The sequence below is a fragment of the Anabrus simplex genome, chromosome 5 (assembly GCF_040414725.1).
Source record: "Anabrus simplex isolate iqAnaSimp1 chromosome 5, ASM4041472v1, whole genome shotgun sequence".
NCBI classification, from domain to species: domain Eukaryota; kingdom Metazoa; phylum Arthropoda; class Insecta; order Orthoptera; family Tettigoniidae; genus Anabrus; species Anabrus simplex.
Genome location: NC_090269.1, coordinates 31,027,359 through 31,053,355, shown reverse-complemented (window position 1 = coordinate 31,053,355; position 25,997 = coordinate 31,027,359). Strand labels below are relative to the sequence as shown.

Below are 25,997 nucleotides of genomic sequence, written 5' to 3'. Positions count from 1 at the left end.
CGTATTGAATTTTTCTAATTTTATTGTAGAGAGTCTTACTGTGTGCGTGACGGTGTTAGCAGCGTAGATTTTTCTTTTTCAATGGCTTGTGATGCTTTTAGAATCGCTCTGTTTGCGATGACTACGTATTCTGCACATTTCCCAATATCAGCCCCGTATTCAGCGTTTGTTAACATTTCCTGTATGACATCATCGATGGCAATGAGTTGATCTAAAGCATCTTAAAGTTAGGTCTTTAAGTTAAAACACATTTGTCTAAAATCTTAGTAGTAACATTGTCCTTTAAACTTATGGATGAAACTCATCTGTCGAACATATTTTAAAACTATTTTAAAAACCATTTGAGATCTGGCTAATTATATTGATTCCATATTTCTTAACTTATGTAATTGTCCTTGAACCTTCGTTGTATATATTAACGATTTTATGAAGTTAATAATTGCCTACATTATGAACCATTGTCTTATTCTCGATGTTACTAGAGTAACACTAGTACAATATGTATTGGCATAGATTCATTATTGTCAATACATTTGTCTTGTTTTGAATGAATTTATTAGTAAAATGAAAACGTTCTAATGTGAAGTAGAATTTTAATGAACACCATAAGTTTCCGAACTGAGCTTGTGGATATATCTGTAATAAAATAAAAAATATGTTTAAAGCTTCGACTATAATTCTGTATAAACTTCTTGTTGAAAGAATCATCACTTACCCTTCCTTCTGGTGTGTAATTGTCTAGTGTTACTCACAACCTCGTGACAACTTAATGTTGCTCCTTTTGCGCTCCTTGTATTATATAAGCGAGTGTGAATGAGCTTGTGTTTTCACAATTAGATTAGAATCTAGCGGGTTCCACCTTTTCAATACAAAATACAATGTTGTTGGATGGTATTTACAACATTATTTATTACAGAACATGTTTCGGTGCTCAATTTCTACTTTGGTCTAGGTATGTAGACGATGCGTTTGTTATCTTGGATGAACGCATAACCAACGCCTCTACGACTCTTAATAACCTTAACACAATAGATACGGATATAAAATTTACTTTAGAATCCGAAATAGAAAAATCCATTAATTATTTAGACCTAAAGACACGCTTCTTCATTTTCTTTTAGTATTTACAGAAAACCCACACAAACTGCAGTTACAATACGTAATGATTCGATACACCCCTTAGCTCATAAATGCGCGACCTATAACAGCTTGGTGAATCGCGCTTTTAGTATACCAATGTCCAAACAAAACTTGGACAAGGAACTGAACATTATCCGAGCTATGGCTAAAGCTAATGGTTTTAAAGAGAACTTTATAGAACGAATAATAAGCAAATTCAAATATCGCCCTCACACGAGTCTGATGAAAAATAAAATAGATGCAAAGGAAATTGCAACCTTCACGTTTAATAAAGATGTATACAGAATTACAAATATTTTCAGGAAACGTAACATTAGGATCGCATTCAAGACAGATAATAGAAGTACAACAGTTTTACATAATGTTTCGGTTGTCAACAAAGTCAATCCATATTCTAAATCAGGGGTATATAGGTTCGAATGTAGGGACTGTGGAAGCGGATACATAGGGCAAACTGGGCGTAGCTTTAATGTCAGGTATCAAGAACACCTTAACGCTGTAAAATATCACAGATTCTCAGCGGTAAGCCAGCATATCCATGAGTACAAACATAAATTCACAGACATAGATAAAGACCTCGAGATCATGGAAACACTTTCTAAGGGACAGAAGCTTGACATTACGGAGGCATGTCTAATACATCTAGACCAATACTATAATGCTAACCTGAATTTGAATGAAATCTCGGAAAAACCTAAGATTTTATTTGATTGTTTGATTCTTTTACTTAACAAGTTAAAGATTCCAGAAAATTCGAGCGTATTCCGAACTCTACATAACAACTTTGCTTACTACTGTCTTCGTCCACAACGCCCCCCAGACTCTCTCGCAAAAAGTTCGACGTTCTAGAAACTTCCCCTTTGCCGCCCCTACTTCTCCTTCCCTGCGCTTCATCACAGAGCACAAGATACTAGCAGACACATTCATCGCGCCGCAGCCGTCACGCGAATTACACAGCTTTAGAGGTGAGTCAGCCGTATCAACAGTTAGATTCAATTAGTTTTCTTTATCAATATTCTCGCTTTTCTCTTAACATTGGGTTTCATTATTGCAGGGTTCTATTGAACTGAGAAGACATGTCCGCCTAACAACTGTAGGACAAATGAAATTACAGTTCCAACCACGCATACAGCATTAAAAATACGAAGTTTTTTGTGTAGACGGTCCAGTTTTAACAATCATATTGTATATAACGAGCTTTTAATCCATCTAAGTGGTTATTATATACATGAAATGAACATTTTAACATCAAATGGACTGCATACAATTTTAAATCTTCAAGCTCAAGTTCGCATTTGAATTCGATAGTACGATAGTACAAAATCACAGACATTAAGGAATGTGAAGACAACTCATCAAACAGACGAGAAATTTTATATTTATGACTTACAAGAATTCTCTGGTTACATATTAGAGTTTTAATATAGCATAATTTACTGTAGATGTTTTAGGATTTAACTAGTGCAATATTCTATTGTTGTATATATGTATTTTAAGGAGTTACGTATGACAATATGTTGTTTAATGTTTAGATTGCCAAGTTTTTTCGCACTTTCTGAGCAGCTGATGATGGTGTCAAAAATTGAGCACCGAAACATGTTCTGTAATAAATAATGTTGTAAATACCATCCAACAACATTGTATTTTGTACTGAAAAGGTGGAACCCGCTAGATTCTAATCTAATTGTGATCTCAGTTCAATACGGACCAAAAGATGAAGTTCCTTACGTTTAAAGATTGTGTTTTGGCGGGAAATGGGAAGGGGAAGTGAAGGTAGGCGGTGCACTGATAGCTACAGTAGATGGTAGAGCCCCCTATGAGTAGTAACGGGAAGAGTCGAGTTTATTTGCATCAATAAGCTTACTAACTCTTGTCGGATAAAAATGATTATAGAATTTAATTATATCAGATTTAAGCATTTGTATTAATTTTGGTAACTGTACTAAAATGGGATTCTTTGTTTCAATTTTGTCATTTAGGTTTTTATTCTTGTTATATTGCTGGTCTAAATGAATGTATATATTTTCCAATTCCATCATTACTTTTCCCCTTTTTACTCTTTTTAAAATTCTTAAATCCCTTTCAATAGTTGCAGAACAGTGTCCAGTTTCTTGCATGTGAGCACTCATTGCAGAATGTTTCTTGTGTTTCGCTGCATTTGCATGTTCAAGATATCTTATCAGAAAGCTTTGGCCAGTTCAGCCAACATACGAATAATTGCACTCTGCACATGCAAGCCTATAAATTCCGATCCTTGATATTGACTGCTATTTATATTAACATTATTGTGATTGAAAAAAATATTTCGGTTCATGTTTTGGGTTTTGAAGGTGAAGTTAACATCTTGTTTTTTGATGGTATTAGTGATGTGGTATATGGCTGGATTAGTAAATGTAAAAGGTGCAAACTTGGATTTCTTATTTTTATCTGGTATGAAATTTGTGGCCAGTTTTATTTTCACTTTGTTAATGATCTTGTTAATCATCTCTATTTTATAACCATTATTGAGTGCTAGGCCCTTTATAAAATTAAGTTCTTTCTTTAAACTCATGTTTGCTAGTGGAATTTTTAGGGCTCTGAAAACTAAACTTAAAAGTGCTGCTTGTTTGTGAGAATTAGGATGGAGTGACTCGTTCTTGATCGTTATTGGAGCAAACATTGGTTTTCTATAAATTTGGAAGTCAAATTTATATCCTACTCTCTTTATAGTGATAACTAGAAAATTTAATGAATTATTGCCTTCTTCCATTTTAGTGAATTTTATGTTACTGTCAAAATTATATTTTAAAATTCCAAAATATTATCACTACTATTCAGTTTACTGTTTATTATGACAAACTTGCCATCCACGTATCTCAGCCAAAGTTACTCAAAATTTTTCATATGTTCCAAATGATGCATATAAATGTTAGCCAGTATACCCGATGCAGGGTCACCCATTCCTAAGCACATCTGATGATATATTTTTTGAATAAATGTAAAGTATTTATTACTTAAAATGAATCTCAATACATTAATGAATTCTTCTATTTCACACCTACTTAATTTGCTGTGACTGAATAAATTAAGTTTGATTATATTAATGGTTTCATTAATCGGTATGCATGGGTATATGTTAGTTGTATCATATGAACACATTTTGTGGTGCGGTTGTAGGTCGAATTTATTAAGCTTATCACAGAATTCAATTGAGTTATTGACTGCAAAATTATTGTTAAATTTATAGTGCTTTTTCAAAAATTGATATATAAATTTAGAAGTCTTATAAGTTGGGCTATTCATGCAATTGATTATATGTCGTATGGGTATTTTAACTTTGTGGACTTTGGGCATAGCTTTGGCTGTTGGTATCTTAAGGGTTCATATTTATCAGTTTTTTTATTTGCTTTACGTCGCACCGACACAGATACGTCTTATGACGACGATGGGATGGGAAAGGCCTAGGAATGGGAGGGAAGCGGCCGTGGCCTTAATTAAGGTACAGCCCCGGCATTTGCCTGGTGTGAGAATGGGAAACCACGGAAAACCATCTTCAGGGCTGCCGACAGTACTTGAACTACACACACCGTAGTGCTAAAGTTTTGTTCTGTTCGTAACATCACAGACAGTTCAATGGGAGGGCAGGGCAACATATTAATTGTCTATAGACATTAGCTCCCTAGTTTGTTTGTTTTAATGGTATCCAACATACAGAACAATCGCTAATTACTCAGCCCAAGGTCCGTTTATCCATGGTGTATCAGCCATATCCCTTTCAGACCGTGTACGCACAATTGTGCGGGTTCGTATTTTATTTATTTCTGAGCTTATTTGACGTTTTCTTGGTGCTAGACCGGACTGCAGTGCTTGTAAGGGACATGTAGCATGTACTTCAGCTGTTTTTATTTAGTACTTGACCACCAGGGGGCAGGAAGAAGAGTTTAAAAATACAGTTCATTAGCAAGATGACGGGAAGCAGTAATGCCTAAAGTAAGTATTTATTTATTTATTGCATTCATGTTAATCTAGAAGCTTTACTGAATATCAGAATATAATCAATGAAGTGTGTAAATTGTGTAGCAAACGTAAATTGTGAACTTACAACATCGTACTTAATACCATGAGGTTTTGAATGTTGATACGCACATATGTGCAGGCTAGGTTTCCTTATAGGCAATGCATGCAGGAGTGCTGGGTGCTGTCACAAAAACGTCTGTGAAAACAAAACTCGTACTCTACATGAGAAATGTAATGTATAAGATTTTAATTGTTTAAAATCGTTCCATACTGTAAAGTAGAACATTTGATCATGTACATGTGCATATTCACATGTACCGAGTTGAATTTTTTAATTTTTTATTTTTTGCAAGTAGTGAATGAAAGAAGTCCTGACACGCACAATTGTGTGGGTTCTGTTTTTCAGCCGAGAGTTCTTATTTTGTAAAATAAACTGTAAAAACATGTATTTGAGAGCTTTTAGTAAGTTTTTGACGTTTGGACACCTCCAGATTTCTTTCAGGTCTGACAAGTTGCTGCTGCCAAAAGGGCAGTAAAAGCAAAACTCTTCCTCAATGTAGAAAATATAACGTTTACTTGTGTTTGAGCAAAGATTTAATTGTTTTAAATTATTCCCCACTGTAAAATAGAACATTTGATAATGTACATATGCATATTCCATGCATTGAGGTAATTTTTCTTTTCTGAAGTAGTGAATTAAGTCCTGACATGCACAATTGTGCAGGTGCTTTTTTTTTTTTTTAAGATGTTAATTTTTATTTTGTAGAATAAACTAAAAATGTATGTATTTAAGAGCATTTTAGTCAGTTTTTGACGTACAAACAAAAATTCGCACCGCCAGTTTTCTTTCAGGTCTGAAGGGGTTATGGCTGGTTTATTCCTTTGGTGACAACCATCCAGTTCTCACAGCAGACCCCTCTTTCTCAGCAGTAAAAAAAAAAAAACTTCCACATTTTGCTTCAACTAGTCTATGTTTTTTTACAATTTTTCTTTACGTCGCACTGATACAGATAGCTCTTAGGGTGACAATGGCTAAGAAAGGCCTGGGAGCGGGAAGGAAGCGGTTGTAGCCTTAATGAAGGTACAGCCGCAGCATTTGCCTGGTGTGAAAAAGGGAAAACCACAACAACAAAAAACACCTTATAAACTTATCTATGAAAGAGTGTCATGGCCTTCCACTAAGTCTCATGGTAAGCCTCTGGGTCTCAGTGCATCCAACCCAGGTGAACCTTTCACAGGTGTCCAAGAAGTACTTTTTCTTCATTAATTCAAATGAGTACATATGTATTTTTTTGACTTCATTGATGAAGGGAATGCATATTGTTCCTAAAACATGTATGGTAGAATAAATAATTTTTAATCATTAAAAGTGTATTGACAAGGTGGACCCCAACATAAACTATTTTAAATAGTTTCTTTAATAGATTTAGACCCGGTTTCATCAACACATGTTAAATATATACTAACAAGCAGTTAGTTAATACGGAGTTAAAAATTTAACATCTTGTTAGGTTTCTTGCGTTTCATCAAACTTTTCTTGTGAAATGTTAACTAATCGACTGTTAACTCTCCCAATATTGCGAACTGGTGCGAATCAAGGAGGCAGTGGTACGAACATGCTGTTTTACAGCGCGCTCCGATGCACTTCTGTTTGAGTACAGCTGTAAAATATGGCGCGTGAAGTGAAACGGAATCGTAGTTCTAATTTTTCCTCCTTCGAAAAAGAGTTGTTAATTGAATTAGTAAATATATATGTTATTGAATGCAAGCGCACACATGGCTTGACGATAGAAGAAAAAGACGAGGTGTGGGAGAAAGTCCGCGAGGGTTTCAATTGGGTTAACAGATACTTTTTTAGTGGGTATACACTGTTACCTAACAAAATCACTTCGTTAATTGTCGAACTTCAAACTGTGCTCCGATATGGGAGTTATTAAATATTGTATTGTCGTGTGCAGAACCAGACCACCTAGCAAGTACATCCCTGATTTGGAGGTTAGGCTCACTAATCACCTAAACATTAACATTAACAGAGAAATATCCCTTCCGATTAAGATATATTTCAGCCCTAATCTATTGCACCTAGAACAAACACTACGAAAACGGCTTATTTCATAGAAGTCGCGGATAATTTGCTGACGCTCGTCTACTGAAGGGAATGTAATGTTATATGCCTCCTCCTCAAGGATGCTATTGCTGCAGACACTCGTCAAACAACTCTACTAACAGTGGCTTTAGAAATTCCACCATTGTCTCCGACCATTATGTGAAAAGAACCAGTAGCAAAAAATCGTAATATTATCAGTACCTGCAACATTGGAGAAAGAGGTAAGTTTCTCTTCGTAGGATATTCCAACCTCACTCGAATTTCATCAACAACCTTAGCAACGACTATTTTCGATAACCTGTATCTATAATAGCAATATAATGGTCCGTTATTGGACATTATAAATTTTCCAGCTAACTCATTCTTGGTTGCCTGCGTTTCGCCTTCGTGTGCTAAGTTAGGCTCGTCAGTTGGGACTTAGCACACCACCCAACCTGTATCTATGAAGAAGTTCCGCATCCGTCAAATTTTCAAAGTCATTACGTTAGTGAACTCTTCTTCAATCACGATTGTTTTGTAAAAGATCTAAATAGAGCAATTCCGCATCGAAAGCGAGATTCACAGCAGCCATTTTGTAACAGGTTGCTAAATGCTAATGTTAGCCATTTAACATTGGAAATGGCTGATGTTAACTTTAATACGCAGTTTAACATTTATTAATGTTAACAGTTGTTGATGAAACGCAAATTTTCTTAAGTTGAACGTTAAAATGATTTAACACCTTGTTAAGTACTAACATGTGTTGATGAAACTAGGCTCTATGCATTTGTAACTCGATCTGTCCAGGGAGTCTCGAGCAGGCAACTCCAACACTACATTTCAAATGCCTGAATACAACCGTCTTTTACAAGTTGTATTAGGTTTTACGGCGACGATGGGACAGGAAAGGGCTAGGTCTAGGAATGGGAAGGAAGCAGCTGAGGCCTTAATTAAGGTACAGTGCCAGCATCTGCCTTGTGTGAAAATGGGAAACCACGGAAAACCATCTGCAGGGCTGCCAACAGGGACATTCGAATCCACTATCTCCCGAATACAATACGACTTGTAACGTTGGAGTTCAGTGTCCATGTTTCTCCACAGTACAACCCCAGTGACCAATCTCTTACTGAGCTCTAGGCTCAGTGTGCTGTTAGTCAGCATTTACTGATATTTGTAAAACACTGCTCTTGCCATTCCAAGCCGTACCTCGACATCATGCTGACAGTAGTCATCCTTGGATATTTTTCTCCCCATGTAAATAAAGGAAGACACCTGTTTGAGAGTCTTGCCATTAATGGAAATATTGAACTGGGCTTCCTACGGCTAGAGCTCTTCCAAAAATTCATAAGGCAGGTGCTCCCATTCGTCCAATCATCAATTTTAGACCGAGCCCTTTATATAAAACCGCACAATTTATTCAAAAGTTCCTAAGCAAAAATTACCGTTTTTCATCCAATAAATCGGTTAGAAATACCTTTGAATTAATAGACAAACTTAATAAATTTAACATGCAACCTCATTACTCACTTCACTCCTTTGATATCGTAAACATGTACCCAAGCATTCCAATTTCTAAATTAATTCCCATCATCAAAAGTAACTTATACAAAAACAGTCATTTGAGTAAATTGGAAATTCAAGATTTCATTACATTGTTGAAATTAATCATAAATAACAACCTTTTTACGTTTAATGGTACCATCTATCAACAAAACGGTCTGGCAATGGGTTCACCTGCATCAGGCATTCTCGCAGAAATCTATCTGGACATTCTCGAGAATACTAAAATCGACAATAAATTCGACAATATTCTCCTTTGGGCTAGGTACGTCGACGATGTCCTAGTAGTTATCAATGAGAACTTGGAAGATGCTCACACCACACTTCAAACACTTAATAACATCGATCCGCATATTAAATTCACATTGGAGTCGGAAGTAGATCAAACAATCAATTTTCTGGATATTATGATCACTAGACAACAGGAATCTTTAACCTAGAAGATCTACAGAAAGCCCACCCAATCGGCCGTCACAATCCGACAAGATTCAGCTCACCCCCTCCCCCACAACAAAAGCAACATATAACAGTCTTGTACATAGAGCATTCAACGTTCCTATGAATAAAAAAGATCTTCATACCGAATTGAATACTATCCACTACATTGCCAGATTCAATGGCTTCAATAGCCATTTCATAGAAAACATCATTAACAAACATAAATTTCGCCCCAAGACCACACTTAAAAAAGAACCACCTAAACATGACTCCTTTTCCATCTTCACTTACGTCAATCGAATTCACAAGACCACCAATGTTTTAAAGAAAAAAGGTATGAAAATAGCCTTTAAAACCAACAACAACAACAACAACAACACACAAATCTTACATAACACATCACATTTTAATAAAATAAATAGGTACACAAAATCAGGCGTCTACAGGATTAAATGTAATACATGCTCTAATATTTCTTATGTGGGGCAAACCGGCCGGAGCTTCAACATTAGATATTTAGAACATTTCAATGCAGTCAGATACAACAAATTTTCAGCTATCGGCCAACATATGGTCGACTATAACCACAAATTCACGAATATTGAAACAGACATGGACATTCTCAAAATAGCTAAGAAAGGACCTCTACTCAATATAATAGAGAACTTTTACATTCATTTAGATCAATACTTTAATGCCAACTATAACCTTAATGAAATAACTGAGAAACCCAATATTTTATTTGACCTTTTCATTACTTATTACAGAAAAAACAAATCGGTCGTTCAAAATTCTTTCTTTAAGTCAATTAAGGGTCCCCCGACAATACAAACACCATCACTTCCTCTCCCGTCCACCCCGCCTTGAACCTTTCCCATCCCTCCCACCCTCCACCATTTACGTCATTCCTCCCCTCCGTATTCACCTACTCCTTTCCTGCTGATCTACTTCGCGCTACGCTCACTCCGTAAGTTGCATTCAATACAGCAAGTTTGTTCCACGCAGTGCAAGGTGAGTCATCGTTTATATTTTCCGGTGCCTCACTTGTTCTCTATCCGATTACCCGCGTTAATACTATCTTCTTTCCCCAGGTTCATTGGGGTCCCGATTGAACTGAGACTACTTCTGTTTAACACAGAAAGCCTTTAATTCCACCATAGAACAGGTTCAACTTTGTCAATTTTTAATCTGGTGCTAGTCTCATCGGACAATTCTTCCCTCTACGCAAAAGTGGAACTTACATCTACAACTTTCTAGAAGCATATATAAACATATAAAAGCATATAAAAACATCAAATGATTTTTTAGTATTGAGAAGGTGGAATATTAAAATTTTGTATTTACTTTAAGCAATACCATGTATGTGTGAATAATCCCTGAACATTTTTTTTCAAAATGTGACGGCAGAAATTTGGGGTGTGGTTAATACTTGTTCTCCTGACTTACAGGAATCTGGAAGTTGGTATTTTTCGCCTGCTCTGTTGGCAAATATGTTCCCACTAAAACCGAAAAGCACGTTACGTCAGTTTACGCAATAACACACATTTAGGACGGCCAGTGTATGTTCTTGTTATAGGTCATTCACAGCAAAAGAACAGCTCCACATTAAATGCGCTGCACAAAAAAGAAGTATGATGCGGACGAGTTCCATACATGACTGGATGAAACGGTGGGGGCTCATCTTAAACGGACAAGCAGGAACCGCCGTGCATTTCGCTGACAAAAGGCAAAGCTTCCAGAAATCAAAAACAAGGTATACAAATATGCGTCTGAAATAATACAGTTAGGATCAGTGTTCACGAGTGAAATATGTTAATTTGAAAGCAATACCAAAAGCAAGAGAGTTAAAAGTAACGGGCTGCGAGGCTAGCCAAGGATGGCTCATGCATGTTTCCAAGCGAAATAACTACAGTTTTCATAGCAAAATCAGCACCCTCACAAAGTCTCCCAGCCATTTATGAAGGAAATATTGTAAATTTCCACCGTCTTGTTATCGGTTTCCATAGGTGAAGTTATATTTAATTTACAAACGGGTAATGCTGATAGGATGTATTTATTATAGCCTACTGTAGTATTTATGGTTTTTAGTAAGTAGAAGCTTAGGGCCAACTATATTGGTATTATAAATTTATTCATTCAGAACAAATATTTCAGGTTCCCTATGGGAATCAACATCTGTATCATCTGATGGCCAGGCAGGCATCAGTTTTTGAAAATGAAACAAAGTCTCTCATAGCGCACAAGCATTGACGGTGGTTCCAAGTAGCCTAAGCAGTGGCTTCCACAGTATGCACTAGCCATACGTCTTGGTGGGTGTGCAATTTTATCAACTGATGAGCCCAACTTAGCACACTGGGGTGAAAGGCTGGCAACCAAAAATGAGTTAGCTGGAAAATGTACAATGACCAATAACAAACTCTACAGGTATTATAAATTTACTCATGCGGAACAAATATTTCAAGTTCACTATGGGAATCAACATCTACGTAATCATGCATGTTCGAAAAGGGGAGAACGTGTTTTCTCAGTAAGTGCGTATATAACATGGACGGTTATGTGAATGATGTTGATCCACGAAATATCACTGTAATATTTACCACAAATGGAAGATAGTAATTGCTTTTACTCAAAGTCTCAAATCCCAGGTTGATTAAGAAATAATATGAAATATTTTATTTTAGAGAATACATACTTTACTGCCTTACAACAACTATTTCTGCTACGTCGCAGCGCTTCCGTAAGTGGTTTGTTTGTCCAACACTGTTGTCTGTGATGTCTTTGTTCACTGAAGTTCCTTGGTGTCGTTTTATTGATTTTTATCATTCGATATAATTTGATGAGCTGTCACTTCATGTGCATTAACTGATTCATTAAACTATTTATTGGTCCAGGTTCCTTTTAAAATATATATATACAGTAGAACCTTGATAATTCGAAATCGGTTAATTCAAAATGCCGCGTAATTCGAAGAATCTCTCGTTCCCCGAAACACGAGGTACGGCTTTTCGTGTTATTTAAATTGTTTAATTCGAAATATGGATAATTCGTAATTCGAAGAACAACGTCGGTCCCAGTATTGAAATTCAGACTTTTAATTCGAAATTGTCCTTCAATTTGTTGAAAATAATACTTTACGGCGTAATTTGAATTAAAAATTCTCCACGTCACGATACAAAGTGTCTTCGGGAACGTGTATCTTTCCGCACTTTCACTTTGAGTTTGGTGTCCGGAACGTGTATCTTTCCGTACTTTCACTTTGAGTTTGGTGTGTCTACAGCGTGCTTTGAAGTTGCCAAGTTCTAGTGAAATCATAGTTCTTTTGTATTCTTCTAGTTACTCATTTTATTTAAAGTTTTAGTGTGCAGTTATAAACTTCGAAGTTGTTATATTTTATTAATACTGTGTTTTAGTTTATTGTTACGATATTTTAGTTTAGGGCACGTGTGTTCCTTTTTTTTGTGTTGCGATGGCTAGGCGTCAGTATTCTTCAAAGACACTCAGCAAGAAAGTGAAAATTATAAGGAAGGTCGACAAAGGACAAAAGACGAAAACTGAAATAGCTAAAGAATTTGGAATTCCTGTGTCCACACTTTCAACGTTTTTAAAAAATCGTGAGAGCATAGAAGCTCAGGAAATGCAGGGTGTAAACACAGCAAAGCGAATGCACATTCGAGGAGCTAAACACTCCGATTTGGAAGTACAATTGATCGAGTGGTTTTGGCATGTTCGGGCAAACAATATCTTCAGTAGATGGCGAGATTAGTAAGGGGAAGGCGAATGAACTGGTGCTGAAGATGGGTCTTGAATTTCAGTGTTCGAACAGGTGGATTCAGCGTTTTAAGGAACGGCACAATATCACGTGGCAAGCAGTGTGCGGAGAAGCCGAATCAGTGAACACTAGTGATGCAGAGAGTTGGCGAGAAAACGTGGTTCACATAATCAATTCATATGCACCGAACAATATCTTCAATGCCGATGAGACTGCATTATTTTTTAATGCCGAGCCCAAACGGACTTATGGTTTTAAGGGAGAGAAGTGCCATGGCGGGAAATCTTACAAGGATAGGGTCACAGTCCTTCTGTGTTGCAATGCGGACGGAAGCGAGAGACTTCCTCCCCTCGTCATAGGCAAGTTCGAGAAACCGCGATGTTTTAAAGGCATCAGTCACTTTCCGTGCAAATATAAGTCGTCTAAGAATTCCTGGATGACAAGCAAAATTTTTGAGGAGTGGCTGGTATGCCTTGAGCGCAAAATGGCATGTCAGGACAGGAAAATACTTCTGTTGTTGGATCAGTGCACTGCACACAAACGTAATCTAATTTTAAAACATGTGCGTCTTCTTTTTCTGCCAGCCAACACTACGAGCTACATGCAGCCCCTAGACCAAGGCATAATTTCAACTGTGAAACGTGCCTACAGAAAACGACTGGTGCGTTACTTTCTCCGGGAAGTTGCTAGAAATATTCCGGCGGGAGAAATACACAAGTGGAACGTAATTGATGCAATGCGGAGTGTGACAGTTGCCTGGGACTCTGTTCCTTCATCGACCATCACAAACTGCTTCGTCAAGTGTGGTTTTGGTTCGTTAAATGAAGTAGAAAAAGGAGCAGAAGAAGAAGACAACGAAGATGAATGGGAGGAGTTACGGCAAAAGTCCGATGTCGGTATGACTTTCTCCGAATACATCGCCATAGACCATGTGGAGACTACTTCAGAAGAGTGGGATCCCGCCATGATGATCAGCTGTGATCACGTGACGCCAGAGGGAGATGCAGCTACAGCTGATGTTGAACATGGCGAAGATACGGCGCAGGCGGCAACTATTCTGTCAAAGAATGATGTACTTGCCGCTCTCGCCGTGTTGGATTCAGTGATAAGTGCTAGTGATGCTGACGACGCTACAATTAAGGCTATGGCCCATATGGAGCAGTTCGTAGCTAGTGTTTATAATAAAAAAAAAGATGAAGCAACCTCTCATACACTCTTTCTTTAAAAGGCAATAAGCCTAATGTGTGACAAAAAAGCCCTACTGGATCATTAAACATTTGTGAACTATTCAGATACTGTACATAGTTATCTATTATTCTTTATATTTGTTTAAAATGTATGTCTGGGTTTTTAATGTTTGTTTTGTTGGTGCCATGTGTTTCCCATATATGTCTAGGTATTTAAAGTTTGTTTTGTTGGTGGAATGTGTTTCCAATTTGCACAGCCTTGTTGGCTCCCCTGTGCAAGTGCTCTATACTGCACTTAAATCACGTAGGTTATAACATATTTGCCTAAATTGCGTCGTGCATATATAAAATAGATTATCGTACTGCTTGTCCTTGAATCGTGTTTTATTTTTCCCGGGTGCGAGGTTACGTTTGACAGTATACGGAGTTATCCAAGAGCATTATTTCAATAAATGCACCTTGTTAGATACATTTAGGAATTTTTTTCCGTACGGCATTTGAAAGGTTTAACTGTGAATCAAAGTTAACTCGTGAAGTAACGGGCATTAGAATATTTTGTAACGCGGCAAGGGTTGGTACTTCTGAATTGCGAATCGGTGGTTAATTCGAAATCCCGTAATTCGAAGTCCGATTTTTGAGTCCCAACGACTTCGAATTAACGAAGTTTTACTGTATATATGTATTGGTCCAGGGATCGTGGTATTTTTCAACAAAATACCCGCACTCCCATTCCCTAGAAAGAGAGCTCGTTGGTGCCAGCCCTGGACCTCAAGGGAAAAAAAAAAAACCGGTGGCGTGAGCAGCGGAATGCAAGACATATGGCCAAAGATAACAAAAATCACAGACATAGCACTCCCATTCATCCGTGCCAACCCTGGACCTCAAGAAAGAAACCAAAGACGGCGCAAGCAGCGGAATGCAACACCATGGACTCCTATTTACAGCCCGTAAATACGTATACATATTTCTTGCAAGTAACGACAGTATTTCTTAATCAACCTGGGATTTGAGTCTTTATTTGAGTAAATCAATGATTACCTTTCATTTGTGACAAATATTACAGTGATATTTCGTGGATCAACATCGTTCACGTAACCAACAAGGACAATAGCATTGTTAATTAGTTAGAAATAAAGAACAACCACATAATTTTAATTAGTACTAGGTACCTACTGAAATAAAAATGTGATATTTCTTACGATACGCCAGCGTGCCCCACAGATTTCTGAGGTTAGGTTGTACATTCTCACAGTTGTTTAAATTTCAGAAAGGTTGTTTTCCCATAAACTTAGAGCAAAAAGGCAGTCATTACTCTACCGGGGGCCTGAAGTATATATTCATGATATATGCACGCTTACGTTAGATGATGCTGTTTGAGCAAGAAAAATGAAAAGTTTTGGCACAAAAGTCTCAGGAATGAAACTAGGCCTATTACATTTTTTAAGATTGAAACGGAATATGCACGTCCGGATGCTATCAGAATTAGAAAATGACTAGTAGGTAAGCCACAGTATGAAAATCATCCACAAAAGCATAAATTTTAAACCAACTGTTTTAGTATCGTACTGATTTTAATGTCTGTTTTGTATCTTATCCAACTTTTACGAAAAATCTTATATAATGACAGTCCGAAATAGTGAATACATTTCTCACCATTATGAATTCTTGCTAATAACAGACTTCTACTGTATCAATATTTAACAAAGCTATATAATTATAAAAAAGATTCTTTTCAGTATTTCCTTTTCTAAAATTAAGATGCAGGGATTATTCGGGTATATACAGTATAAAGGATACTACCAGTATTTTGAAATTTAATTGGGCAAACAAAAATAAGTCTCGGTAAAAATATACTTACTCCACTGAGAGAAAATCTGAGCCAACTGTCTCCTCAGTACAATTTGGTATACATTCATCGGGCAAATCAGTAGCTTCCAACTCATGAATTACAGGTCCTGCTGGAGATGAGTGGTTCTGAAGAAAACAGTTTACAAGTTCATTTTCTTCCTTTTATAACTTTCAAACATAAAAGTGTAGAATAATAATACATGTTACTTACTGGAATATCGTGTATGTCCTGTGTGTCGTGGGGATTAGAATTTTGTTTGGCTTTGTCATCAGGTTGATTTGCTGCATCCTGATGTGTGGTATCATGATGAGCTGTATCTCCCAGCATGAGAGGATAAGGCTTCTTAATACCAAGGCCACCATTTCGAGAAGATTGTACCATTGATACCAAAAACTGAATAAGCTGTAAATGAAAATGTTAAAAATGGAATTATATGATTTCAGAGTTGGATAGAAAGCCATCAATAATAGTTTCATACTTTGTGTGTTTAGAAATGGTATGCTTAAAGACATCCTCATCGCTTAGCTACTTTAATCTGAACAGGAAAAAACATATTTTGTTGGCCTTCAGCAGACAAACATCAAATTTTAAACAATGTAAAATTTTAATAAAAGCACCCAATCAATATCAATACATCATACCTGCCAACTTTACAAAACCAAAAATCAGGAGATTTTGATATGGAAATCAGGAAAAATCAGAAGAAACAATTGGTCATAACTGCTTATTCTACAGGTCTTGCACAATGCATATATTATCCTAGCAAGCTCAATGCATCATGTTGTCAAGTCCACATTTAAATTAACATGTATTTCCAAGGAAACTGAGTGGAATCAAAATCCACAAATACAGTATTTTACTCTCATATGTTTTCATATTCAGTCATACCTAAATACTCGTATAGAACATCTTACCGATTTACAGAAGCTTCTCCATCAGTAGAAAATTTCCGTTGATTAAAAGAAGCAGCAGAGACAGATTTTGCCTGTCTGAGAAAACCTCTGTCAAAGGTTTGTTGAAAGCAGTTGCCCTGTAGCCTTGATTTCACTGGCAACAACCTCTCTCCAAGTTTTCATCACCAATAGATGACTAACTGTGTTCGTGTTTTAGTCACCTGACTAAAAATCCTCTCACATTCAGCGTTACTATGAGGGAGTGTTAAAATACCAAGAATAACACAAACTAATCTATCAGTGAAGTACATTCGAAAAGATGAGAAAAATTCCTCCTCCTCACCATGCTTCAGACGCTCTAGGAATTTGGAAGTGCAACTACCAGTGACCAAGTCACAATCATTCTTCTAGTTTCCCCTGCTGTAGTAATCGACTTCCAAAAGAGAGGAGGATTTAACCACTGAAGGTTTTACAAATTTTTATATCAAATTCCTTAATGTGTCCAGCAGCAGATCCTGCAGTAAATGGACGTGACGCACACTTGACTGCAAAATTAAATTTGGTTCATGAAATGTATGTATAAGATTTGATAAAAACAGACATAAAGGCTTATTTAAATTTGATGACAGGAACATAAAAATCCTTTCTTCACAAGACAGACTGCACTTAATGAAGGAATTCTGTTTAGTTGTTTTGGGTGAAGAAGTACATGGGACTGGTAATTCATTAATTCCTTTCCTTGAAGGGGCAGTGCCCTCTACTGATGTTTGTTTCATCTTTGGATATGTAAGTTTCGAGACTTCTAAGCTGACCTGTCTTACCAGACTTCACTTCATAATTGAGCAGACTGGACAAAGGCTGCCACTGTTCCAACAACCTGGATAAACATTTGCCCACAGAAAGCCACTGGGTGCACACATTTAAAAATTTTCCTTCTCTGGACATTGTACATTTTAGCATTACCTCGCACCGACACGAATAGGTCTTATGGTGACAATGGGATAGGAAAGGGCTGGGAGTGGGAAGGAAGTAGCCATAGCCTTAAGTAAGGTACAGCCGTAACATTTGTCTGTTGTGAAAATGCGACACCACAGAAAACCATCTTCACAGCTGCCAACTGTGGGGTTCGAACCACTTTCTCCGGAATGCAAGCTAACAACAGCGCGCCCCTCACCAACTCACTCGGTCCGATTCCTTAGCTTTGTACATATGACGGCTTCCCCATAATCACACATTAAATTCAATAACACTTCAAATAACAATTAAGAACACTGCCACTACAACTTCAAACAATACAGGAGTTCTATAGTATATATTATAAGAATTATTGTCTCAAAACCAGACTATTGCTACAAGTCTAAAAATTACACGTCTCTATTCTCTCACAGGAAGTATGAGAATAGATGATCAGCCTCTAATAAGCCCTCCGAAAATAGTATAAACCAGGGATGGCGAACCTTTTCCAGCAAGTGTGCCATTTTAAGTCTGGTTTATTATTCTTAAGTGTTGACTGTGCCACTTGTTATTTTCTTGAAGGAAAGTACTACTGTGTCTAGTTCCAGAGCTAGAACGATCAGGCTGCAAACAGCCGCAAACATTCCTGTGCCATTATTCCATTTAAGTGTGCACAATGCTCATTCCAATCACTGTCTCACAGTAGAGATCGAAAAGCTGGAATACTATGATGATCCAGTGTGTTACGTACCAGCAGTATCAGAGAACTTATGAACCAGAGGAATAGCATGCTAAAGAAGAGAGAGATCTAACTCCCCGCCTACTTCCCACCAATATTCAGGCAGGCTGTTATACTAGGTACGCAGCAGTAATCCCATCTATCGGAGATAAATGGCAGCAGAATACACAAAGCACATCAGTATAAACAACGGTCAATGTAATGTTATTGTTGATCAATTTTATGAGCTTTCTATAATGTAGGCCTTCACATTTAGTTTTCTTCCGACTTGTGATATTAAAGCATCTAATGTAAAGTGAGTCCTTGTTTCTTTCATGACTCCCTCTTGTGTTATTATTTAAGTGATCGTTCCTTCACGACTTTTTTCATGTTCTTATAATCATCTTCACAATTTAATCACCATCACCGCCAATATTATTATAGTCAGTACGGTAAATAAAACACAAATAACCAGACATTGTACTCTCTATAACTTTTGTTATGTAGTATTTTTCGATATGGCCAATGAGATAGCTACCGTAATAAAAAGTTAAATTTTAGGCACCTTCTCCTAAACTACCATTTCGAACAGGGTGAACAAAATTTATAGTGTAGACTGTAGTTCCTTACTCCCCAACTTCACATACCGATTTTCATTACAACCTGTCCCCCCATTTTATCGTACTTCGGCGCTGATATGAACTTGGTAACAAAAATCAAAATTCATGAATACTTCTGTTATCATAGCCGGTACAGTAAAAATGTATACGACATAAATGATAGGAAATTTAATACCTTTAATTACGCAGTATTTATAGAGTTCGTGGTTTATAGCATTTAAATATCAGAGATTTAGCGTTTTGATTTCCAAATTTAACGTTTTGTAGCATCTAAATTTCTCAAATTTAGCGTTTTGTAGTAAATTGGTTAAAAATAGGCATAATTTGTTAAACTGCACACACAACAGTTGGGAGTAAAATCATACTGTTTAATCACACATTGCTCGTCATGCAGTTTTGAATTCACTATGGAAAATAAGACAAACATCAACATAAGACTGCAAGAAGTATTAATGCACACACAGGAATATGCTTATTTTCAAATTTACAAACACAATTTCAAAGTGAAAAATACTATTCTGAACATATTTATTCATCACAGTACAACACACCTACCAGAGGAATTCCAATGATGATTAAAGTAAAACGTGCCAATTGCTTAAAAGGTGTCCCCCTTCATTTGAGACCGCTTATCAGTTACAATTATGTTGTAGTTGCTAAAAACAACTCTACATCGACACTGTTCGTAGAGGCCCAAATGGACAGAAGTGCTGCCAAGGCAAAGGAAGGACTGCAAAACATTTTTTTTCCCTTCCTCAAGTCTTTGATTGCAGAGTCGGCACATCAATATAGGCCATCTGTATCGCTTACATAAAAAGTCCCGATTTGTGACTTTCGGCATGCTGTTTGACCGTCACTTCGCTTCTACCCATGGCTACCAGACAATAAAATAAATCGCTACCGTACTTTTAAACAGAACTACTACTCAACACCAATGTCAAGAATAACCAACTATGATCAAGGGTCAACACACAAAGAGAATGAACGTGGTGCTTGAAAGTGTATTTGCTGTTTGATTGATTGTTCCTTGCAGTGCTCTTTAGCCAGTGAAAGAAATTCCACGCATTGAATGATTTAACCTTTGGCCTACTATTACTTGTGAAAGGAAATATTTCCTTACATACCATTTAATTTTTCGTCACTTTAACATAAATTTGATTAATCACATAGGCTACATAAGAATACACAAAGGAAAGTGAGCTTTTAGTTCATCTATAGTAACAGGAAACCAATGTTTTTGTTCGTAAGTATTACTGGTTTCAAGGGAAGCAGATAAGTTAGCAAGAAATGTAGACGCATAGGCATTGGTTTCCTTAGTAACGAGATCCCAGAACTGTGGGGTTAGAAATTCATTCCCTACGTCCATTTTTTCGGATTATTACCCAACACCCTCCCCACTATAGAGTGAATTTCAAAAACTGGTTTACATGTTACAGAATGAGGCTTATTGTCAACAAGATCATAATTCCAAGCATCGTTTTACTATACTTCTCACCGGCAAGTTGGCCGTGCGGTTACGAGCGCGCAGCTGTGAGCTCGCATCTGGGAGATAGTGGGTTCGAACCCCACTGTCGGTAGTCCTGAAGATGGTTTTCTGCGGTTTCCCATTTTCACACTAGGCAAGTGCTGGGACTGTACCTTAAATAAGGCCACGGTCACTTCCTTCCTATTCCTAGGCCTTTCCTGTCCCATCGTCGTCGTAAGACCTATCTGTGTCGGTGTGACGTGAAGAAAAAAAAAGAAACTAGACTTCTCACTCGTTCTTGTTGCATTCTGGTTTTGTCACGTAGTTTCAATTGGCACTATCATCTCAGAACTGAAATCGGAATCACTTTCATCACTGTCAGTTGAAGAAGAAGTATTTTCACTCTCCAGAGAATCATTTCCACTTTCAACATCACTATTTTCAAACCAGTTATGAATAAACTCATCCATGCCGCGCTTAGATGCCGCCATGATTGGTTACAACGAGCGGCAAAGTGAGGTGCTTTTTATTTTCCGTATTTCAGCTAAGAGTTACTATTTACACAGAGAAAATAGCTTCAGGTATCATCTGACATCAATCCGGTAGGCTGCAAAACAAAGAGAATAAATCTCTCCGACCAGCTAATTGCGATAATGAACCTGTAAATGTTCCGTGTAGCAGGACGGAAGTGTCTGTCAAAGCATGTTACCGCTTTACAATCGCAATGGGCGGCATGATAATTATTTCTCCTGAAATAAATAACAACATATATCTTATTTTGAAGAAAAAAAGGCATCTTTTTAAAAAGATGTATTGTTATTTCGTATAAAACAGTGAGTTTCGCATCTATTTCGCATTTTATCACTAATTCGAAATCGCTAAAAACCATTTGTACGGGTCATATAAGATGAAGGCACATACACTGACAAAGTTTCGACATATTTCGCATTTGATTCACAATTAAGTATTTATTTATTTTCCACCTAGTCGATACAATGATTGCTTAAGGCAATTTTTAATGGTCAAAAGTGGTACATGTTTCGTATATTATCAACATCTTCAGCCACATAACACTGTTTAGATGAAAAATATATAAAATTGACAAAGTAATGCTTTAGAGGAAGTGTCCTTAAAGGACTGCAGGACGAAGAAATTAGACAGAAGTACATGGGTTTCGAACAATAGATAGTAAGCAGGTTAAGGATATAGAAAGAGAATGGGTGGCATACAGAGATGCTGTAGTAGAAACAGCAAGGGAATGCCTAAGAACAACTGTGTGTAAAGATGGGAAAAGGCGAAGATCTTGGTGGAATGATGAAGTGAGAGCAGCTTGTAAACGTAACAAGAAGGCTTATCAGAAATGGCTCCAAACAAGGGCCGAGGCAGACAGGGGTTTGTACGCAGATGAAAGAAACGAAGCGAAACAAATAGTTGTTGAATCCTAAAAGAAGTCATGGGAAGATTTTGGTAATAACCTGGAAAGGCTAAGTAGCGGGAAAACCTTTCTGGACAGTAATAAAGAATCTTAGGAAGGGAGGGAAAAAGGGAATGAACACAGTTTTGAGTAATTCAGGTGAACTCATATTAAGATCCCAGGGAATAACTGCAGAGGTGGAGGGAATATTTTTAACATCATCTCAATGTTAAAGGAAATCTTCCTAGTGGTGTAGCGAACAGCCAAGCTCATGGGGAGGAGGAAAATGATGGTGAAATTACGCCTGAAGTGGAAAGGATGGTAAATAAACTCCATTGTCATTAAGCAGCAGGAATAGATGCAATTAGACCTGAAATGGTGAAGTATAGTGGGAAGGCAGGGATGAAATGGCTTCATAGAGTAGTAAGATTAGCATGAAGTGTTGGTAAGATACCTTCAGATTGGACAAAAGCAGTAATTGCTCCTGTCTATAAGCAAGGGAACAGGAAGGATTGCAACAACTATCGAGATATCTCATTGATTAGTATACCAGGCTAAGTATTCACTGGCATCTTGGAAGGGAGGGTGCGATCAGTCGTTGAGAGGAAGTTGGATGAAAATCAGTGTGGTAAAATCAGTATGCGCTAGGTAATTGAGAAATTCTACGAGAGGAATAGGCAGTTGTGTTTATGTTTCGTGGATCTAGAGGAAGCATATGACAGGGTACCGAGGGAAAAGATGTTCGCCGTACGGGGGTACTATGGAATTAAAGGCAGATTATTAAAATAAATCAAAGGCATTTATGTTGACAATTGGGCATGAGTGAGAATTGACGGTAGAATGAGTTCTTGGTTTAGGGTACTTACAGGGGTTAGACAAGGTTGTAATCTTTCACCTTTGCTGTTCGTAGTTTACATGGATCATTTGCTGAAAGGTATAAAATGGCAGGGAGGGATTCAGTTGGGTGGAAATGTAGTAAGCAGACTGGCCTATGCTGACGACCTGGTCTTGATGGCAGATTGTGCCAAAAGCCTGCAGTCTAATATCTTGGAACTTGAAAATAGGTGCAAAATAGGTGCAATGAGTATGGTATGAAAATTAGCCTTTCGAGGACTAAATTGATGTCAGTAGGTAAGAAATTCAACAGAAATGAATGTCAGATTGGTGAAACAAAGCTAGAACAGGTCGATAATTTAGGTTGTGTGCTCTCTCAGCATAGTAATATAGTAAGTGCACTGATCTCTATACATGGATCGCTGATGGCAGCTCTCCGCTGCAGGAGAAAGTACGCCAAGTTTAGCGCGCGTTCTGTCATGTTGGCGCACCCATCCGAGATATCTCCTTATGGGGAAGCAATGATAATATAATATATTTAAAATAGCAATAAATGGCACATTGGAATAATTAAAAATATAGGGACGTATTCCCTCGAAGCATAAGGACATTGGAAACACCGATACATGATTTCGAAGTCAGTAAATCTCTGGGATAGCAATATAAATGAGTGTATAATAACGGCCGACAAGTATTAACTTAGGTGCTGAATACATGCAATTCGCGATGATTACACAACACAAGTGAAAAACAGTTTCTGGAAATATTGCTGAAAATTGCATACATGTATGCCACAAAATTATGCATTCTTAAGAGGAGGTACGAGAATTTTACGTACTTTGAGCCAAAAACTCTTGTTTTTATTCATACAAAAATAGCCCAATTCTTCCTCTTTCAGAAAATGTTTTTATTTTGGTCATTCCGGCTTGTTTAAAGCTTGTAGAAGCCATTTAATATGAGCCCGCAGGACATTCAAAAGCCCAGAGCCACACCCACTTCTCCTGTAATGGCATAATGATAGTTTACTGCGTGTTTTTCGCTGGATATTTAGGCCTAAGTATTTTGCGGCGTATTTGCCGTAGAGGTATACTCGGGCATTCTGACAGTCACTTGTTTACTACGTAATCAATACAATTACGTTATGTTAGGAAATATTTTGATTTGAACTGATGAAGATAACGTCGTACCTCTTCCAAATAGTACTCAATTTATATCTGCCACATATGTATACTTTGATAGTTTAATGTACCGTATTCGTATTATTTACATTTAGGAATTCGTATTTGTGTTAATCGTAGCAGTACAAGCATGGCTCCCTTGTTTGTTTGTATTTTACTAACGCGTAGAAGTAACATGTGGTTTCATTCCCCCTCCCAATGGCGCAACAGCCCCGGAGGGCCATGGCCTACCAAGCAACCGCTGCTCAGTCCGAAGGCCTGCAGATTATTACGAGGTGTCGTGTGGTCAGCACGACGGATCCTCTCGGCTGTTATTCTTGGCTTTCTAGACCGGGGCCGCCATCTCACTGTCAGATAGCTGCTCAATTATTATCACATAGGCTGAGTGGACCTCGAACCAGCCCTCAGATGCAGGTAAAAATCCCTGACCTGGCCGAGAATCAAACCCAGGGCCTCCGGGTAAGAGGCAGACACGCTACCACTACACCGCGGGGCCAGCGCGTGGTTTCAATTCAGCGAGTGAAATTTCTAAACTAGCGATTTTTCATTGATTTGTTTCATCTTAATTCCTTTGTAAATGTAGGATTTATAGCGTAGAGTTTATAGTGCGTCATTTTAGTGTATAGAAAAGTGGTAATTATAGTGTTAACCACGTTAGGCTTAATCACGCCACCGTACCGCTTAACTGATATGTAAAGAAATCCAAATATTACACATATATAGTGATACTTAACACTTTTCATACAAAAAAGGAAAGGAAATATTCCAAGGGAATAGCATTTGTCACCATCTGAATAGTTTAAATCAATTAATTATAAGGAGCATGCTTAAATCGGAATTTAAGAACACTCCATAATGCTCTTCTTATGGAAGACCGCCGCCTTGTTTTGCCCTACATCAGCTGATCGCTCAGAGCTTGATGTTGGTGCCAGGCTTGGCCAGTAGAAACATAGGGAGCGACCTCTATCTGTTTGTACGCTTGAAGGAATTAAGCATAAACAAAGCACATGAATTACCATATACATATTGGATTAACTTCCAACAAATAACCCATGTAAAGATAGAAAACTTAGCGATACAGAAACAGAATACCCTAAATAAGAAACTCAATGCATTGAAGCAATCACAAAATCAACATACACATAAGTACACACAGAACAAACAACATACCACTACACCTATTGAAAGCAACCTACATGAATTCCACCCACCAATCAAAAATCTAACCAATACAGTATTTAATGAAGCAGAAACTACTATACTGAGCAAGGGACCTAAACATAACTGGAAAAATAACTCAATTTTTGATAAACAAAGCAAGCGCACTCCTCGTGGCTTACTGCACCGTGCGCTCGCTGCCATCTTACTACGCCAGTTATCTTCTATTCGGCTTACTGCTACCCAAGCTACCAGCCATCCATGTATAGAAATCAGTGAGTAAGAGAGATTGAATCAAGGTTTAGTAAAGCTAATGAAGTGAGCTTGCATTTGCGATCAACTGTATTCTATAAGAAGGAAGTGAGCTCCCAGACGAAACTATCTTTACATCAGTCTGTTTTCAGATCAACTTTGCTTTATGGGAGCGCAAGCTGTGTGGACTCAGGATATCTTATTCATGAGTTAGAAGTAAAAGACATGAAACTAGCGAGAATGATTGCTGGTACAAACACGTGGGAACAATGGCAGGAGGGTACTCAGAATGATGAGATAAAGGCTAATTTAGGAATGAACTCTATGGATGAAGCTGTACACATACACCGGCTTCGTTGGTGGGGTCATGTGAGGCGAATGGAGGAGGATAGGTTGCCTAGGAGAATAATGGACTCTGTTATGGAGGGTAAGAGAAGTAGAGGGAGACCAAGATGATGACAGTTAGACTCAGTTTCTAACAATTTA

General features: G+C 37.6%; 1 protein-coding gene across 1 annotated transcript in view; it reads right to left on the bottom strand.

Moving 5' to 3' along the window:
• Hsf (Heat shock factor) overlaps window positions 1–25,997 on the bottom strand; it is a 197,097-nt gene that overhangs the window by 119,929 nt on the left and 51,171 nt on the right. Inside the window, exons 5-6 of the mRNA XM_067146826.2 lie at window positions 16,236–16,427; window positions 16,035–16,150 (exon numbers count right to left, since the gene is read on the bottom strand). Of these exons, the coding sequence (XP_067002927.2) occupies window positions 16,035–16,150; window positions 16,236–16,427 (308 nt within the window). The remainder of the gene's footprint in view (window positions 1–16,034; window positions 16,151–16,235; window positions 16,428–25,997) is intronic.